This window comes from Narcine bancroftii, chromosome 2 (genome assembly GCF_036971445.1).
Source record: "Narcine bancroftii isolate sNarBan1 chromosome 2, sNarBan1.hap1, whole genome shotgun sequence".
NCBI classification, from domain to species: domain Eukaryota; kingdom Metazoa; phylum Chordata; class Chondrichthyes; order Torpediniformes; family Narcinidae; genus Narcine; species Narcine bancroftii.
In genome coordinates, this window is record NC_091470.1 from 288,222,185 (window position 1) to 288,241,237 (window position 19,053).

A 19,053-nucleotide genomic window follows, 5' to 3' on the forward strand; every position below is an offset into this window, starting at 1 on the left:
ATTTAAAAGCAGCAAATATAGACTTATTTAGACATATGTTCTCTAAATCCTAATTTGATACCACCTGGAGCAGTGAAGCCAATATGCTGTTGAACTGCTTCACTTGCTCTGGTTTACTCCATAACAGAGTGTTACTGCTGGGCCTGTCTCAGGTGCCTCCACAAAAATATGGTAAATATTCACCTCCAGGAAGCCGAGAATTATCTTTGGACCACTGAGCTTCCTGGTAGCAAAGTACACATGTATATTATACAATGTGTATGACAATAACTCATCATCGTCATCACCCTCAATACACCTTATGTTGTCTACAGGAAAAGCATCTTCCTTGAAAGGTTTGCAGACAACATGAACCTCATATAAGCCCCAAGGCACATTTGAAATTCACAACCCCTGGTGGAGCCCCTCCAAACACGACAAATGAATGCTAGTCTCACATCAGTAGATGTTGTCTGTATGGATTTCAGTAAGGCCTTTGATAAGGTTCCGCGTGGAAGGTTGGTAAGGAAGGTTTTGGTGCTAGATTTTAATTTTGAGATAGTTCAAATGGCTTCAACAGTGGCTAAAAGGTGGATGCCAGAGAGTCATGGTGGATTACTGTCTGTCAGGGTGGAGGCCGGTTACAAGCGGTGTGCCTCAGGGATCAGTATTGGGTCCCTTGTTATTTGTCATTTACATTAATGGTTTGGATGATGGAGTGGTAAACTGGATTAGTAAATATACAGATGGTACAAAGATAGGTGGCATTGTGGATAGTAAAGAAGGTTTTCAAAGATTGCAGAAGGATTTTGAATACTTAGAAGAGTGGGCTGAAAGATGGCAGATGGAGTTTAATGCTGAGAAGTGTGGTGCTTCATTTTGGATGGAATAATCAAAACAAGACATAAGTAGTAAATGGGAGGGCATTGAAGAATGCAGTGAGGCAGAAAGATTTAAGAATAATGGTTCATCATTCTTTGAAGGTGGAATCTCATGTAGATAGAGTGGTGAAGAAAGCTTTTGGTATGCTGGGCTTTATGAATCAAAGCATAGAATATAAGAGTTGGGAAGTGATGTTGAGATTATTCAAGGCATTAGTGAGGCCAAATTTACAATACTGTGTACAGTTCTAGTCTCCACATTATAGGAAGGATATCAATAAGGTAGAGAGGGTGCAGAGAAGATTTACTAAAATGTTGCCTGGATTGCAGTATCTAGAATACAGAGAAAGACTGAGTAGACTTGGTCTTTTTTCATTGGAGCGTAGAAGGATGGGGGGGGGGGGGGAATCTGATAGAGGTATATCAAATTATGAGGGGAATAGATAGAGTAGATGTGAATAGGTTCTTCCCCTTGAGGGTTGGATAGATTGGAACAAGGGGACACAAGTTAAGAGTTAGGGGCAAAACTTTAGAAGTAACGAAAGAGGAAGCTTATTCACTCAGAGTGGTGGCTGAGTGGAATGATCTTCCGGCAGAGGTGGTTGTAGTAGGGTCAATTTTGTCATTTAAGAGAGGGTTGGATGTGAGGGGGGTTGGAAGGTTATAAGCAGGGAGCAGGTAGGTGGTACTAGAGGAGTTCACTTAAACCAGTGCAGACTAGAAGGGCCAATTTGGCTTGTTTCCGTACTGTAATTGTTATATGGTTATATATTCATTGGAGCATAGAAGGTTGAGCGGAAATTTCATAGAGGTATTTAAAATTATGAGAGAGATAGATAGAGTAGATGTGAATAGGCTCTTTCCCTTTAGAGTAGGTGAGATTCAAACAAGAGGTCACAAGTTAAGAGTTAGGGGGCAAAAGTTTAGAAGTAACATGAGAGGGAACTTCTTCACTTTGAGAGGGTGGCTGAGTGGAATGACCTTCCGGAAGAGGTGGTCGCAGCAAAATCAATTTTGTCATTTAAGGAAAAGTTGGGTAGGTATATGGATGAGAGGGGACTGGAGGGTTAAGCAAAATGAAGGTAGTGGGACTAGAGGAGATCACTTAGATCGGTATGGACTAGAGGGGACGAGATGGCCTGTTTCTGTACTGTAATTGTTATATGATTTATCTAAATGGATCGTAGTCCTGTTGACCATAAACATTTTCAGGCCTAATCTGGAAACGCCCCAAACAAAGAAGTCTCAGCTTTTAACTTAGCAAGTAAACCTGGACAGCTATTCCCTGTTTGAAGACAGTTGAAGGCACACAAAGAGCCAGAACATAGTCTTGCTTGCAGCTTTTATACCCTCATCCAACAATTATAGAGCTGAGACGTTAATGAGGGCATTCATATTTCAGAATGAATCTGCAGAGTCTGTCTCAATTGTCAGGGGTCAAAAGCTTTTTTTATAAGATCATGAAAGGACATGTATAGCAGTTGATGCCCATTTGTGCATTATTTTTGGAATTGTTTCATGGAAAAGATCAGATCTATTTTGCTCTGAAATCAACATTCTATTTCAGGGAGTAGATCTTGGCCACTGGGAGGAGAACTTGGTTCTGACCTAAATACAAACTTACAAACTAAAATCAGGAGTAGTCCATGTGTTCCTCAAGCCTGCTCCAACATTTAAATAAGATCATGGCTGATCTAATTTTAAGCTCAACTTTATGCTCTAGTCAACCCATGTAACCTTGCACACTCTTGCTTAGAATCTATCTACCTCTATATATTAAAAAAAATTCAAAGGCCTAAGGGTTTCTATAGGTATATTAAGAGCAAAAGAATAGTAAGGGACAAAATTAGTCCCGTTGAAGATCAGAGTGGTCAGCTTTATATGGAGCCAGAAGAGATGGGGGACATGTCAGTATTTACTCAGGAAAGTGGGACAGAGTCGAGGGAAGTTAGGAAAACAAGAAGTGAGGTCATGAAACCTAATCAGATTAAAGAGGAGGAAGTGTTTGCTGTCTTAAAACAAATAAGGGTGGATGAATCCACGAGGCCTGACAAGATATTTCCTCAGACCTTGAGGGAGGCTAGTGTGAAAATTTCAGAGGCTCGGGCAGAAATATTTAAAATGTCCTTAGTCACAGGTTAGGAGCAGGAGGATTGGCGGATAGCTCATGTTGTTGCATTGTTTGAAAAAGGCTGTAAAAGTTCCCTTGGAAATTATAGGCCGGTGAGCTTGATGTCAATAGTAGATAAATTATTGGAAGGTGTTCAAAGAGATTGGATATACAAGTATTTGCATAGCTCAAAGTCAACATGACTTTGAGCATGGTAGGTTGTGATTAACCAATCTTATAGGGTTTTTCAAGGGGGTTACCAGGAAAGTTGATGAAGAAAAGGCTGTGGATGTTGTCTACATCGACTTTAGTAAGGCAAGAATCCACATGAGAGGTTAGTCAGGAAGGTTCAGATGCTCGATATTCATGATGAAGTAGTAAACAAGATTCAACATTGGCTATATAGGAGAAGCCAGAGGGTGATAGTGGATAATTGCATCTCTGACTGGAGGCCTGTGACTAGTGGTGTGCCTCAAGGATCGGTGCTGGGACCTTTGTTGTATGTCATCTATATCAATAATCTGGATGATAACGTGATAAATTGGATCTGCAAGTTTGCAGATGGCACAAAGTTTGGCAGTGTTGTAGATAGTGAGGAAGGTTTTCAAAGCTTGCAGAGGGATTGGACCAGCTGGAAAAATGGGCTGGAATTTAATGCAGACAAGCGTGAGGTGGTGCATCTTGGAAAGACAAACCAAGAAAGGACATAAACAGTAAATGGAGGGAACTGAGGGATGCAGTAGAACAGAGGATTATGGAAATAAAGATATATAGTTCCCTGAAAGTGACATCACAAGTAGATAGGTTTATAAAGTGTGCTTTTGGCATATTGGCTTTGGTAAATCAGAGTACTGAGTACAGGAGTTGGGATGTTTTGGTAAAGTTGCAAAAGACATTGGTGAGGCCAAAATGGAAGCATGGTGTGCAGGTTTGGTTACCTAACTACAGGAAAGATATCAGATTGAAATAGTCCAAAGATTTACTATTATGTTGCCTGGATTTCAGGAACTGAGTTACAGGGAAAGGTTAAACAGGTTAGGATTTTATTCCCTGGAGCATAGGAGAATGAGGGGAAATTTGATAGAGGTATTTAAAATTATGAGAGGATGGGAGAGGTATGGATTGCTTTGGACTGGATGAAAGTCAGTGGGACAAGCCAGAATAATAGTTTGGCACAGACTAACCATATAACCATATAACCATTTACGGAGCGGAAACAGGCCATGTTGGCCTTTCGAGTCCGCACCGGTTCACTGATTTTCTGTGCCCTCTTCAGGCATTGGTCCTGGTAGATAGAAGGGCCAAAGGGCCAATTTCTTTCCTATAATACTCTATTATTCTACCACCTTTTGTGGAAGAGAGTACCAAATCTCAGTACCTTCTGCAAAGGGTTTGCCTTATTTCTGTCTTATTTGGGTGATCCCTAGTTTTATATTCTATCATAACTCTCCATCCTGTTGACAGCCCTCGGGACCTCTGCAATCGCTTCTCACACTTCTAAATTCCAATAACTATAGCTCCAACATTCCGAACCCTTCTTCATAAGTCCACCTTCCCATTCCAAATATTGGTTCCATGAATCTTCCATACGTTATATCCAATGCCTTGGCATCCTTCCTTATGAGAGATATTAAATCCACTACTCCAGTTGTGGCTTCAGTAATGACCTCTGTAATTGAAGCATTTGCTCTTAACTGTTCTATTCAATTCCCTGTCCAATAAACAATTATTTCTGTACCTGCATATAAGCTTTGGTGTATCACATGATAGTTCTCTTTGTATCTTGGGGCCCTACTTAAATACTGTGTGTTTTTTTCTTTCCAAATTAGACGATTTTATACTTTTCCCACTTGATGCTGCATCTCCAACAATTTGTTCAGTACCACTTCCTAGTTGTCATTTTCTTAAATCCTCCTTCCCTTTCAATTCCTTTTTGCTTGCTGTTACTGGGAGCTTAATTTCTAGAGTGAAGACTGTTTCTGTAACAAAGATCAGAGACTGTGTTTTGGTCACTGCAAATGGATTTGTCTCATTTCTGGAAGATGGCCATGATTATAATATCTGAGGTATTCTGGCATGCTCTCCTTCTAGATGTGCAAAATGAGGTTGTACATTTATGTCTGAAATTCCTGCCCATGAACCTTTCATACCATGTGCCATGGAGGCTTTGCTGTCTTTCAAATTGATAGATATCTATTTAAAATTTATTAATCTGATATGTTGGTGTGATGGGAGAAGATAGTGTGCTGTGGGATAGAGCTAATACATTTTGTGTCTTGGACAAGTCAGCAATGTCAATAACAGAATGTTATGGGCTTTGATAATGGAGTGATGTTCAGGTCTGTTACTCTTGGACCTATCTATGAGGGTCAAACCTTCCAAATCTTGAACTTCATTTGCTTGACTTTTTGAATGTGCAGATGCCAATGCACTTCTGTTACAGAATTGGCTGAGGTTTTGGTGTAGTCCTAGACAACTGAACTTATACAGTACATACATGGAAGAGTGCAGAAATGTCTAATGCTGTGTGTGCATGCACACACACACACACACACACACACACACACACACACACACACACACACACACACACACACACACACACAGTATGAGTGGGGTTATAAATGACTCTTCTACCGCCTACCCACCTCTTCCTACCAACCTGACTCTCCTGCACTCTACCATTTGTGTTTGACAAAGGTGCTAAAAGTTTCTGTCACACTATTCCAACACTTCCCAAATGTTCTTGCTGCTATAATGTACTTCAAATCCAACATCTTGCTTGGGTGGAGCAAATCCACATATCAATTAAACTGGCCAATCCATTGTCTCTCCTTCAGAAGCAAGATCAGTTCCACCTCAGTCGTCAAGTTGCAGCATGCAGACACCTTGCGTATCACTCACTTGTAGGCAGACATGTCCTGTTCATTGAAGTATTCCAGAGATTTGGCCTCCCATTGAAACAATACAAAACAAAGGTCCTGCACCAACCTGTCCCCATTGCAAATCATCATCTCACTCCAGAAACCCAAAATTGAGGTCCATAACAAGGCACTAGAAAGCATGAAACACATCTAATATCTGGAGAGCCACTTATCAACAAAGGCAGACATTGACCGTGAAGTACACCACCATTTCTACCAGCATAGCCTTAGGCCATCTGAGGAGAAAAAAATGTGAAGCTCACCTCCGAAGCAGAATGTAAGTGAAGCTTCCTCAGTCTCTTGGGCTGCCTAAGGAGAAGAACATGTACCCTTTTCGTAATTACAAAACTTACAAAATGTCTGCTTTTTATTCCTGAGCTATAATTCTTCCTCTCTGTATAATTTTACATCTATTTGAATAATAGTCTAATCTATTTTTATTGTGAAAACAATGCAAATGAGAAGCTTGTTCAGGTTCATACACCTTGCATTAAATCCATCAGTTCTTAGGTAGATTGAAGCACTCCAATAAAAGAAAATCCTTCTATACACCTGTACTAAAAATTGCTGAAAATACAACTTCTGTATCCCAACTGGACATTGTTGAATTTTGCTATACAAGTAACTGATGATTGGGTAACAATGGAGAAGTAAAGGGCCACCTTGACCTTCTGCCTCAATGTGGTTTTGTGACATGTAATATATAAGAAAAAAGAAGTAATGCATAAATGAAAAAAACACCGTATTCATCGTGACTTTAATGCAATAGATACACAATTGATAAAAATAATTTTTATCGTCACGATGTTTTCTGATGGAATTGCAATGAGAGACTGATAGCTGCTGTTAGAAATAAATAACTTTGAATACTTTTGTTCCGAATCTTAGGACTTCTTGGTCCAACTAAAAGGGAATCTTGGTTGCATTTACGAGCAGAAATTGAAGCTCTGACGGATTCATGGTTAACACTTGCGCTAAAAGTGCTCACACTCATTCATTCAAGGTGAGGGTAGAAATCAATTTGTAATTTCCTTGAAATAAAGTAATTCAATTTATGAAAATATTCTAAAATAAAAGACATCATCAACAAAAAGCAAAGTTTTCTGCAAAATTTTAGAAATTTAGGATATAGATTTGTTCATTTTAATTTTGATATTTAATGATAAAGTCTTTGTCTTCAGTGATATCAAGTAGAGAGGAGAATAAACCACACTATGATAAATGAATAGTGAAATATTTCAAAGTCCAATCATCAATAATGCCTAAAATACGTTGTCTTTCAGGTCAAACTGCATAAATATCTTAGTCACAACAACACAACTGATCCCTGCTCTTGCTAAAGTCTTGTTGTATGGATTAGGAATTGCTTTTCCAATTGAAAACATATATAGTGCAACAAAAATAGGTAAGTAATATCAAAATATGAATTGCCAATAGTTATGGTTTGTTTTTCACAATTATAATTTTCAAGTCCAAATAACATTTATCAGGCTTTTTCCTCTACAAACAATATAACCACATTAATGTTAAGCTCTGGTTGTGCAGTAAAGAAACATTTTAGAGAGCATAATCTTGATATAAGGATCTTCATTTGTACAAAAGATTGGTGAAAATTTCTTCACTTCAGAATTCTCTTCTCTAAAAGGCAATAGGTGCTCAGTCTATCCGGATGGAGTTTGATGGATACTTAAGGAAATCAACAGAGTTTGGAAATCAGCCAAGAAAGTAAAGTAAAAATTGCATGTCAGTCATGATTATAATGGAATAATAGAATAGGTTTGGGGAACTATATGACTTATCCCTGTTCCTGTTATTATTCAGATTTGCATTTGTATAAGATGGAATAAGATGTAGTTAAGCATCTAATCTGACAATTGATAATCACATAGTTTAAAATATCAAGCTGATGTATGTAATTTGACATTTTACATTCATTTTATGTTAATGCATTATTTAATGCAGCAATCAACTTGCACACATTTTATGTAATATGTTTTATTTAATTGTCATCTCCCACGTTATTTTCATTTCCTATTGATAATAAAACACAGTTAGGGGACATCACTTTATCAATATTCCTCTTTGCTTGTCAATGGATCTGGCTACTAGTAAATGCTACTTCTCCCACTCTCTCCCTCTTTCTTTTATGTTGATAAAGGACTTTTATATAGTCTATATTTTCCATGGTGGGGGTGGCACATCTTAAAGTTCAGATTTATTGTCAAACTGCATACATAACATCACATACAATCCTGAGATTCTTACTCCTGGATGAACCAGACAGCATTTCTACATATTGGTAGTGCAAAAAAAAACTCTACTCAAGTAAAAATATGTGCACAAAAGAGAGAAATGTGAAGATTACCATTATATAATAATCAACTTGTTCCTTTCATGGTATCTAATACTATTTTGAAACAATGGGAGGAGAAAGGAATACATAATTTATCTGACTGTTTTTTAGAAGGTCATTTTTGTTCTTTTGTAGAATTGCAAAAGAGATTTGATATAAGTGGTTATTCTATATTTGTGTATTATCAGTTAAGATCTTTTGTAAAACAGGTATGCGGTCGTCAAATGAATTTACTGTCTGAAACTGATTTTGAGAAATATGTGCTCTCATTTCCAAAAAAGGGTTATATATCAGGTTTGTATCGTATTTTGTTGGAAAGTGAAAGTAAAATAGATTGGGATAAAGATAAAATGAAATGGGAAAAAGATTTAAGTTTAACAATAACTGAAGAAGATTGGTCTGAAATCTGCCGTAATAATGTTCGAAAATTGATTAATGCTAGATTGGCGATGATTAATTATAGTTTTATACATCAATTATATTTTAACACTCGAAAAATTTAAAAAATTTGGTTTTAGTAAGTCAGATCTTTGTTTTCGTTGTGATCAGGTTTCTGGTACTTTTTTACATGCTGTTTGGTTGTGTGATCGGTTACAACAGTTTTGGAAAGGTATTCAATCTGTATTTAATAATCTATATAATCTTCATATTGTATTAGACCCTGATATATTTTTATTAGGGAATATGCAACCGTTGATTGATTTAGAATTAGATAATTACCAGATCTCTTTTATTTACTTAGCGCTGGCAGTGGCAAGAAATGTATAGCGATTACTTGGAAGAATAGAAATGTATTGTCTTTAGATAGGTGGTATTCAGAGATGAAGTTTTGTTTGGTTATGGAAAGAATATCTTTTTCTATACAAGATAAGATGTCTTTTTATGAGTTAAAGTCGACCCCATGTATTGATTATATATAATTTAAATAAGTTTGAATTAATCATTTTTTTTCTTTAAAAAAACTTGTTTTTTATTATATATTTTTTCTATATATATGTTTTCTTTTTTTTCTTTTTTTTAGATTTTTTTTATTATTAGTTGTTTTTTTTCATTTAAGTTCTTTTTGTTTTTGTTTTTTATATATATTCTTATATAATAAAATTTTTTGGATTAATAATTAATACTTAATTCTTTTTTGGTTTTTTTTATATATCAATCTTTTTTTTAAGATTTTTTTAAAATTATACTAATAGTATTAATTCTTCACTCTTTATCGTGGGGGTGGGGAGGGGGGGTTTAGGGGTTAAAAATAGTTTTTTTTAGTCTTAGTTTTTAGTTGTTAGGGGGAGATGCCGAGATTGGTATTGTATTGACTATGTTACTTTGTACTTGTATTACTTTATTTTGTATTTTTTCTCTACGTGAATTACTTACTTTCTTCATATGTTAAAATTAATAAATAAAGTTTCGAAAAAAAAAAGAGAGAAATGTAAACAAGAAGGAAATGCAAACAAATTGTGCAATACAGAAAATAATAAAAAATGTGTAAAGTAAGATTCTTTAAATGATTATCTGATTGAGTTTGCTGTTTAGGAGTCTGATGGTGGAGGGGTCATAACTATTCCTGAACCTGAATCAATGCACCGGTGTGGACTCGAAAGGCAAACATGGCCTGTTTCCGCTCCGTAAATGGTTATATGGTTATATGGTGGTATGAGCCTTGTGGCACCCATGGTTCTTTCCTGATGGCAGTAGCGAGAACAAGGCATGCCCTGGGTGGTGTGAATCGTTGATGATTGCTGCTGCTCTCCGACAACAGCGTTTCTTGTGTTCTTGATGGTGGGGAGAGTTTTGGCTGTAATATACTGGGCTGTGTCCACTACCTTTTGCAGGATTTTCCACTTAGAGGTATTGGTGCTTCCATACTAGTCCATAATACCTTACGAAACCTTTGCAAACTCCTGAGAAAATAGAGGTGATGGCCTGCTTTCTTCACAATAACATTCATATGTTGGGTCCAGGAAAGATCCTCCGAAATAGTGACTCCCAGGAATTTCCACCTCTGATCCCACAATGATCAATGGGTCGTTCATCTCTGGTTTTCCCCTCTTGAAGTCCACATTCAGCTCCTTGGATTTGGTGACATTGAGTGAGAGGGTGTTAATGCACCATTCAGCTAAGTTTTCAATCTCCCTCCTGTATGCTGACTTATAGCTCCTTTTTATATGACCCACTACCATGGTATCACCAGCAAATTTGTAGACGGTGATATTGTTTACTGAGCCATGAAGTCATATGTGTTAAGTGAGTAGAGCAGGGTGCTAAGAACAGAGCCCTGTGATGCTCCTGTTGTTATGGACCCTAGACAGCTTTATTTTCAGACCAGGGACAGGACTGAACATGCAGCGGGAGAGAAAGGAGCATGCACTGTGGGAAGCGCTGAAGCAGCGTGCTGAGAAATCAAACAGCTACTTGGAGCACAAGTCCCCTGCACTGGGAGAATTGACAGTTGTCAGAAGCACGAGAGCCCCACGCTGTACACGGTGAGCTCGTAGAAAGTGTGCCCACTATTGTCAATCCATCTCCACCAATCAGGAAAGCTGGAGGCATGCACTGGGGCAGTTGAGGAGCCCAGCGAACAGTTAGTCAGACAATAGTTAGTCGGACGGCGGTTAGTTAGACGTTTGATCTGTGTGTGGATGCTTACCTGGCAGCTTCAGCAGGCAGGAGGCTGAGTTGCTTCGTTCACGGGTGCCAGCACTGCCATGAGGAACTATCTGTCAGTGTGTTCACCCAGCAGGTTCAGTTCAAAGGAGACTGAGCTGCTTTGTCTGCGGGTGCCAGCACTGTTGTCCTGACAGCAGTTTGTGACACTCTGACTCCCAGAGTGTGGAAGTGTGTCAGACCTGGGCTTCTCCAGTCTCCTTTCAATAGAAGTACTTCAGTGGCAGAAGTCATTTGACAACCCAAGACAGGGTTTTAGGCGAGAAGACTCATGTGACAGAAGGTCACATGGCTACCCTAAAACGGGTTTGAGAAGTGCAGACCTCGTGTTAGTGACTAAGAGGTCAATGTGTGAAAATTCCCTTGTGAAGAAATTAAAGGTGGTCGCTTCCACATTAAACACTCAAGAAAGTCTCTAGTAGTCCTCTATCAAGGTCGTAAATTTTCAGTGATAGCAGTCATCTCTCTCCACATCCAATTAAAAGACCTGTGTGCAACAAAACTAAGAAATTAACACCTGGAGACCAGATACTGTGGAATGTTCCTTTGACTGACTGACTTGACGCAACAGACTTGAGGTTTTGTTTTGGGAATTTTATATTGGGGCATTTTGTAATGATCTGTGTTTTTTTTTCAGATACACATTAGAATATCTGTTGTTAGTATATAGTTGCCATAAAGGCTTATGTTTAGTGGTTAAGTTTATTGAGGTAATTCTACATTGACAATTGTTAATAAATTTTGAGTTAAACTTAACCTATCTCTTTATGAATCTCTCAATTGCTGCTGGTGAGGCGTAACATGGTACTCATGGAGATTGTAGAGGAGCTTTTCTTGCCAATCCTCACTGGTTGTGGTTTGGAGGTGAGGAAATACAGGATCTTATTACATACAGGGGACTGAGGCCCACATCTTGATGCTTGCTGATCAGTTTTGAGGGGATGATAGTGTTGAATACTGAACTATAGTTAATTTATTGTCAAACTGTAGCTCATTTACTAAATCACCCTATACAAGGAATCCGAAGCAATAATCTACCATTTCACACAATACCACAGCACATTAAAGCTCTAACCAGTAGAGTCAATGCTTCAAATGAAAGATTTGTCTCTGATTTATAGTGAAATCAGTGAAGTTTTTTTTATATCTTACTTTAGGAAAGGAAAGCTGTTTTGAAAGAATAATTCAAAGGTTTGGAAGAAAGGTGGTGTATGTTGTTGTGGGAGATGGCATTGAAGAAGAACAAGCATCTAAAAAGGTAAATTGTTTAAAGATTTTAATGCTCTCTTTGGTGCACAATACATTTGAGTTAGTTTCATGAGAACAATCGAAAGGAATTAATTCTAATTGAGTACTACTGCTGTGCAAGAATTGGCACTCCAGTCTCAGCCAATTATGTGAAGGGTTGCTATCAGTGCTTGGTGTGGGATTGAATTCAAGAGTGGGAAATTGGTGTGGAAGGAGAGTGGGGTTTTGGTGGTGATGAAGGTGGTACGATCAGATCATTATAGACCTCTCCCCCTTCCCCACAAATGTTTTCCCTTCTCTCTGTAGTGGCCTTTTGTACAGTGTCTGTGGCTGCAATAAAGAATGTACTTGAAAGGCAAAATCTGCTTCCCATGACTCCTTCATGGCAATGATATCACAGCTGTAATCTCTGCAAGCAGCTGCTGTTGGCAATCATACAAGTCAAATTTCAGGACACCAAAATGCAGAAAATTACCCGACTGATTTTTAAAGGTAAAATTTCAACAATTTGATGTATTTTAATGGGTTCCTGGATTAAGTGTTAGGATTGAATGCAGTGTTGGTTTTGTGGACTGACAATATATGAAAGCCAATTACTACCTAGAAATATTTTATGAGAAGCATCTGTTGAAGAATAAGTGCCTTGAATGTCGTAAAGCCCATGCAGAGCAAGAAAATATGGATTGGGGGAGAAAAATGTTACAGCAAATTTGTTGACCTGACTGATCTGTTTATGTGGTTCATAATTGTCCTTGTTACAGCTGAGCTGAATGAATAGTTATGAACTAAGTTGCCTTTCTTTTTCTTTTTAACGTGTTTTTATGGAGTTTAACAAAAACCCTTTACACAAGGTAAACTAATGATAACATAAATCTAATCATATCCTATACATGTCACATACCAATTGTAAATTAGAAGTTTAACCATAATTGTTACATAATTCATTTCATTCAGGACATCAAATTCTATAATTATAATAATTAAATCATAACCTGTACTATGTCCAAAAATACTATTGAATACAAAAATTATACAAATAATACATGTAAAATTTCCTTATATATTTTAGACTTCTCTGATATGATCATGTTCTTCTGTGATATGATCTGTAATCTATAGTTAACCCCCCCCCCCTTTACTTATTAGTCTTAATAATAAAAAGGGGAAAAAATGTTATCCCTACTAATCTACCCCTCCCTCTAAACAAGGTTATCTGTATAAATTGTAAATATGGATAGAATAACGGCCCCCAGATGCCAAACAGGGAATCCCCAGAGCATCCACACCACTTAAATCCTCGGATTATGATGGTAATCCATGAACAGACCCGACATCATACCAAATTTAGACTTTGCATCTTTAATATTTTATTTAATTTTTTTCCAAACTTAAATAAGACATGATATTCCAAAGGATTAACAACTTGTTTGGTAGGACAGTAGTGAATTGATGCAGGGAAGTGTTTGTGCTGAACTAACTGACTCATCCATGCTCATTAATTGTGCTCTGTTTACAATTAAAAGAAACTTTGCCCAACTGCAATGTATCCTGCAAGGCATGGATTAGCAATACTATTCTCCTTGCACAGCTACAAAAATCAGTCAATGGCAAGGTCCATGAAAAAGAAGATCAGTGAGTCAAAAGTGCTCTTGATAATATATCTATATATCTCACTGCTCCTCAAAGCAAATCTCATCTTCGTCAGAACTAACCATAAATAAACATGGCAGCAATCAAACAATTCCAGTGAAACTAACCCTGGTGATGAGTTTTCACTCCTAGGAAAGTAATAAACAGGGGTCATAGTAACATAATAAGGAGCTAGTCAAAAAATGGAGGTGCAGAAAAATGTATTCTTTCGGAGGGTAGTGAATCTCTTGAAATCTCTGCCCCCGGGGTGTGGGGGAGGGGGGGTGTGGAGGCCAGATACATTCAAGGTGGAGATAGATATGAAGGATTGAGCAATGAGGGCTTTAGGGAACTGGTACAAAAGTGGACAAGGACAGCACAATTCAGCCATGACTATTTAGGGGCCTGGTGGATAACTCCTGCTCTGTTTTCTTTATCTGATTCATGCATTCAAGAGAGGAGAAATTGGTGAGAATTAAATAATAATACAGGGCTAAAGGAAAACAGGTATAATTAGGAAATAATGATTAGGTTAAAGCAGAAATTCTCAATCTTGTTTTGGGGCTATGGTCCCCTCAGGACTCTGGTCAAAGTTTATGGTGAAGCTGTCAAGTTTAGTTGGTGTCTTCTGTACTTCTCTCCTGCCGACTGCATTTTAAAAAAATCATTTAAAAATGTATGTTACATGAGGTGAAAATGAAACAAGGTTTTTACTTAAATATGCTGAGGGCCCCCATTGAGAATGGCTGGGTTAAAGCATTGTTGTTTTTTAAAACAACCTGTAATAAATGTTAAAACACTCAGAGAGAAGCACCATGCAACTGACCAATTGAAGCATAAGAGAGTGTTAAATGCTGGTTTGAATACAGCAGGAAGCGTGAGAAATACTTCAAAAGTCATGCAGCACTGTGGAAAGAGAACTAATGTTCGCCCTTCATCAGATTTCAGACATTTCTGTTTCATGAATTGCAGCATTTGCGGATTTTAGAGTTTCAATTACTGCTGATTGGAATATATTTGCTCCCTTAATTTAATGCAGTATGTTGCTTTAATGTCCAGATTGACACCATGTGGATTATAAGTGGTTCAGTTGTACACTTCCTTTGGAAGTAGATTGGCTATATTCTGTCCTCTGAGCAGGCTATTCTGGGAGTGGGAGGGTTGAATACCCATTGTCCTGGGAGTGGGGGCCCGTACACCTCCTGCTCTGGGAATGGAGGCCTGTACACTTCATGTCCTGTCAAGCAGGGCCTGTACTCCTCCTGTCCTGGGAGTGGGGGATTTATGTACCTCCTCTCCTGAAGTGGGAGCCGGTACACCTCCTGTCCTGAGAGTTGTAGGGTTGTACTATCCTAGAAGTGTGTGGACTGTGGGTTTGTTGCGCCTCCATCTTCCAATAATTATAGGCTGCATACCCTGATCCTGCCTCAGTGAAACCTTGAAGTCAGTGGTTGTTATATTTCAGCTGATACCAACCAGCCATTTTTGGACTCCTGAATAATTTTATACCTTGTTAATATTTTCAGACTCTCCTTGATCTCATTCTTTGCCAGCATGAAACTAAAAGTAAACTTGAAGAAAAATATTCCTCCTTACAAACAGAGGCATGAACATTCATTTTTCCAATTCTAGGTAACCCCTACAATCTGATCCTGTACCATGTTTCCATCTCTCCTTTACCTGCTTCTGTTCTCACTTTTCTCTTAAATATTTTCATCTGCCCTCCCACCCCATATCCTGTAACCTTGCCCCACCATTTTTTCATGCCTGCTCTCTCCTTTTCCAACTTTAGTCTCAATGAAGGGTTCCAGCTTGAAACAATTGATTGGATGTTTCTCCTCCTGGATGCTCCCTGACCTGCTGAGACCCTCCAGCATCTCTTATTCATTTAAGTGGAAGTTATTTACTTATTATTATTATTCAATGCTTCAAACAGAACCAGCAGTTTAAAAACCGAGGGCAGTGAAGAGGTTGAGACAGTGAGGAAGTGTTGCAGCTGGCAGTGCACCATTAGAACCCAACTTGCTATCCATTGTAACGGATTTGAGTTAACCTTTAATTTAATGTTAAAACGAATAGTTTTGGGCTGGTACAGGGTCACACAAATGTCACAGCACATTTACAGAGAAGCATAGAGAAGAGAGTTCATTTTCAGAGTTGACATGTTTTGGAAAGACAGCTAATGGATCTGAAGTGGGTCTTCATAATTCTATTCTATAATAAGTATTGCTGAGGAAGCCATCTGTTTTTAATCAAAACCACTTAAGCCTCTTGAACAGAGAGGAGGTCAGTGGTTGTTATGGATATGAAATGGTTTTGAAAAAGGACAAGAATTTTGGTTGAAATAAAACTGAAAGTCAAGTGGTTTGCAAGAATTGGGATGGACTTTGTTTGATGATGTAACAGTCACATGATTTGGAGAAATATATTATCGAATCAAGGCATTTTTGAGTCAGTTCAGTTTGAAGAGCACAGATGTCAAAACCCTGTGACACAGGGCTTGGAACCTTGTGAAAGACAGGGTTGAATTACGATAACCAGAATAATGCTGTGTGTATTACTCCTGGGAAAGGGGGAACACAGAATCAGTGGCTTTTGAAAGAAGAAAGACCACTTCGCTGTCTCTTTGAAAACAAAGAACAGATTTCTACTGGGTTTAATTTTTGTATAGCTACTTCGTTTAACCCTTGTCTGGTTTGTGACTTCATCATGGAAGAAGATAACCATATTTGTTTAACCCTTGTCTGGGTTTGTGAATTCATCATGAAAGCAAATAGCCACATTCGCTGTCTCTTTGAGAAGAGGGCAGATTCTTTGTATGGAAAACAGAATTGTGAGTAAAGAGACCTGAATTTATGATGTTTAAAAGTGCTTTGAATTATTTCTGACTGAGAATTTAAGACCTCAAGCAAGATTTAAGTGATGCTGAACTTTTAAAGATTGGCTTTTCAGAGTGGGACTATTTTTTGATATATAGTTAAAGTCCCACTCTGAAAAGCAGTATATATACACACACATTTACATTTGCCCAAAGTGGGGTTAAATTTAGAGTTAAGTAAGCTTAGAGATAAATAAGAAATGTTACGTTGTTAATGGTTTAATTGAAAAACTATTATTTTGAATTTGCCATTGTCTGGTGAACTTTCCATTGCTGTTCCTGTGTTAGTGCTAACAAAGTCCCTTTAGCCCCAAACAAAATTTAAAAGGGTTGTTAGTTCATAACACTGTCGATCAAGTTTCTATGGGTCAGCATATAAGTGAAAAATAGGAAGGATTTAGGATCCAGTTGCAAATAATCCTCCTGAGTACACAAGTGATGTGCATTGACCGATTCCCGGGAGATGGAGGTTCACAATTCCCAGAAGGTGGGATCTTTGCAAGAATTACGGAAACAACAGAATAGCTGCAGGAATAGAACTTCGCAACTTTACTCTTTTGATAAATTTAATAGTTAGGATTGGTGAAATCAGAAAAGGTTCAAACAATTACAAGTCAGCTACATGGGCAATGGAAGATGATGGTGTCATGTATCATGTTAAATGTGGCTGGCAGAAGGATGCAGAGTTGGGGCAGAGAAGATTGTTGTGGGTTCATATATTGTGAATCCTCACTGAGGTATTTTGAGCATTGTCAACAGTGAATAAAGAGTTCAAAGTATAAATGCATCTTTGTCTCACTGAAATTAAGAGATTTGTGTATGAGGCTGCAATAGAAGGCCAAAAAAAATCTATTCGTCTGTTAGATTGCTTTTCCGTAAATAGTTTTGTAGTGTGGATAGCTCTTAAAGTACTTCAGCAGTTGTGTACATAATTCTTTGTTGTAAAAAATTAGAAGATGTATATATATATATATATATATATGTGCCCAGTAAAGGGAATTGGCCATTTAGCTTTTAAATTCTTTGATGTAAACTAAATTTCTCATAATAACCCCATCAATTAGAAGGCTAATTAAGTAGCATGCAGGGGCCTGACCTGACAGGCAGTTTTTTGACATTAACTGCAGTTAAAGGTAAGACGAGTGAGGAAATTACTAGGTGCAAGAATGAGGAAGGATGTATTATTTCCAACCTTTGAAAAAGGTAGTTTTCAGGTAGTATTAAAAATGAATAGCATGCTTCAACAAGCCTTTTCTTTGTGATCACAAATCATGGAATATCGAAGATTAATTCTGAAAGTTCCATGTCTTGCCAGGCAGAAATTACCCTGAAACATTTTGTGCTATTGGCTTTATCCATATTTCACTGGTTATCATACTGAAAAAGATACATTTTAATGTAAGAGCGAGAAAAGAACCACTAATTGTGAGTATTTAAATAAATATCTAATCTAGAATGAGGAAAGCAAAAGTGATTTTATCATCAGTTGATGACATTGGCGTCACTCAGCTTGGTGTCACCCAGTGTGGTAATATATGGTGTGCCACCTCCCCCCCCCACCACCACTGCCCCCATGGACCTCCTCCCATACCAGACTATACAGAATCCTTAGTAATGTTTTCGAACTAATGTTACTCTAAATTGTAATTCCTGTATATCACTAAATATTATGGCAATAGTAGTGAGATAAAACAACTAGCAAAATTAAAATTGCACCTTTAAATTTCAAGATCATATGCACAGCAGCATGGTAAAAAAACAGTGCATTCTTGTAGCGCGTGCAGACCAAATCACGTGATTCAAAGCATCATTGTAATGGAGTAATAATGACAGCTCTGACCAGAGTGCATTGGAAGGTTCAAAAAGTATATTAGCAGAGAGTTTTAGCCTTGTAGGTATATTCATAAATGTAAGCTGGGCTTACGAGAAATGTTTTTTTTGTTGTTATAACTGACTATAAGGATATTTTTATATATTAAAAAAATAAATTTCTGCTGAAACACTGCACAAAAATTTTATAGACAGTCATTTTGGTGTCACCCCCTCTGATGGTGTCACCTGGTGTCCGCACCCCCGCACTTCCCTAGTGTCGCCAGTGGTTGATGACATAAATATAATGGAGCAAGATAATATCTGACCCTTGCAAGGATATCAGTTCCCCACGTAGCTTCAATCACCAAGACTTACTCTGTGGTATTGACCTTCTTTAGAAAAGCGGAAGCAAATCTAACAAACAACAGAGCTGAAGCAGTAAGTATTTTTTAAAAGATCTAATAAGGGTATTTTTAAATATTTGTTTTGACACCTTACTCTGAGTTGATAGCTAGTGAATAACATCACCAGTCTCAACAGTAAAGGAGATTTACACAACAAAGAAAAAGCCATTA

The 19,053-nt window shown here is 37.8% G+C and overlaps 1 protein-coding gene across 11 annotated transcripts in view; it reads left to right on the plus strand.

Annotated features, from left to right (window-relative positions):
- The window catches only part of eya1 (EYA transcriptional coactivator and phosphatase 1), a 192,768-nt gene that overhangs the window by 171,187 nt on the left and 2,528 nt on the right, over nt 1-19,053 (plus strand). For 9 of the 11 annotated variants that reach the window (XM_069921239.1, XM_069921244.1, XM_069921249.1 and 6 more), the window contains 3 exons: nt 6,783-6,897; nt 7,178-7,299; nt 12,069-12,169. In XM_069921239.1, coding sequence (XP_069777340.1) covers nt 6,783-6,897; nt 7,178-7,299; nt 12,069-12,169 — 338 coding nt within the window. Of the gene's footprint in view, nt 1-6,782; nt 6,898-7,177; nt 7,300-12,068; nt 12,170-12,465; nt 12,652-19,053 lie in introns of all 11 variants that reach the window. The other 2 variants (XR_011352235.1, XM_069921248.1) reach the window with 2 other exon arrangements.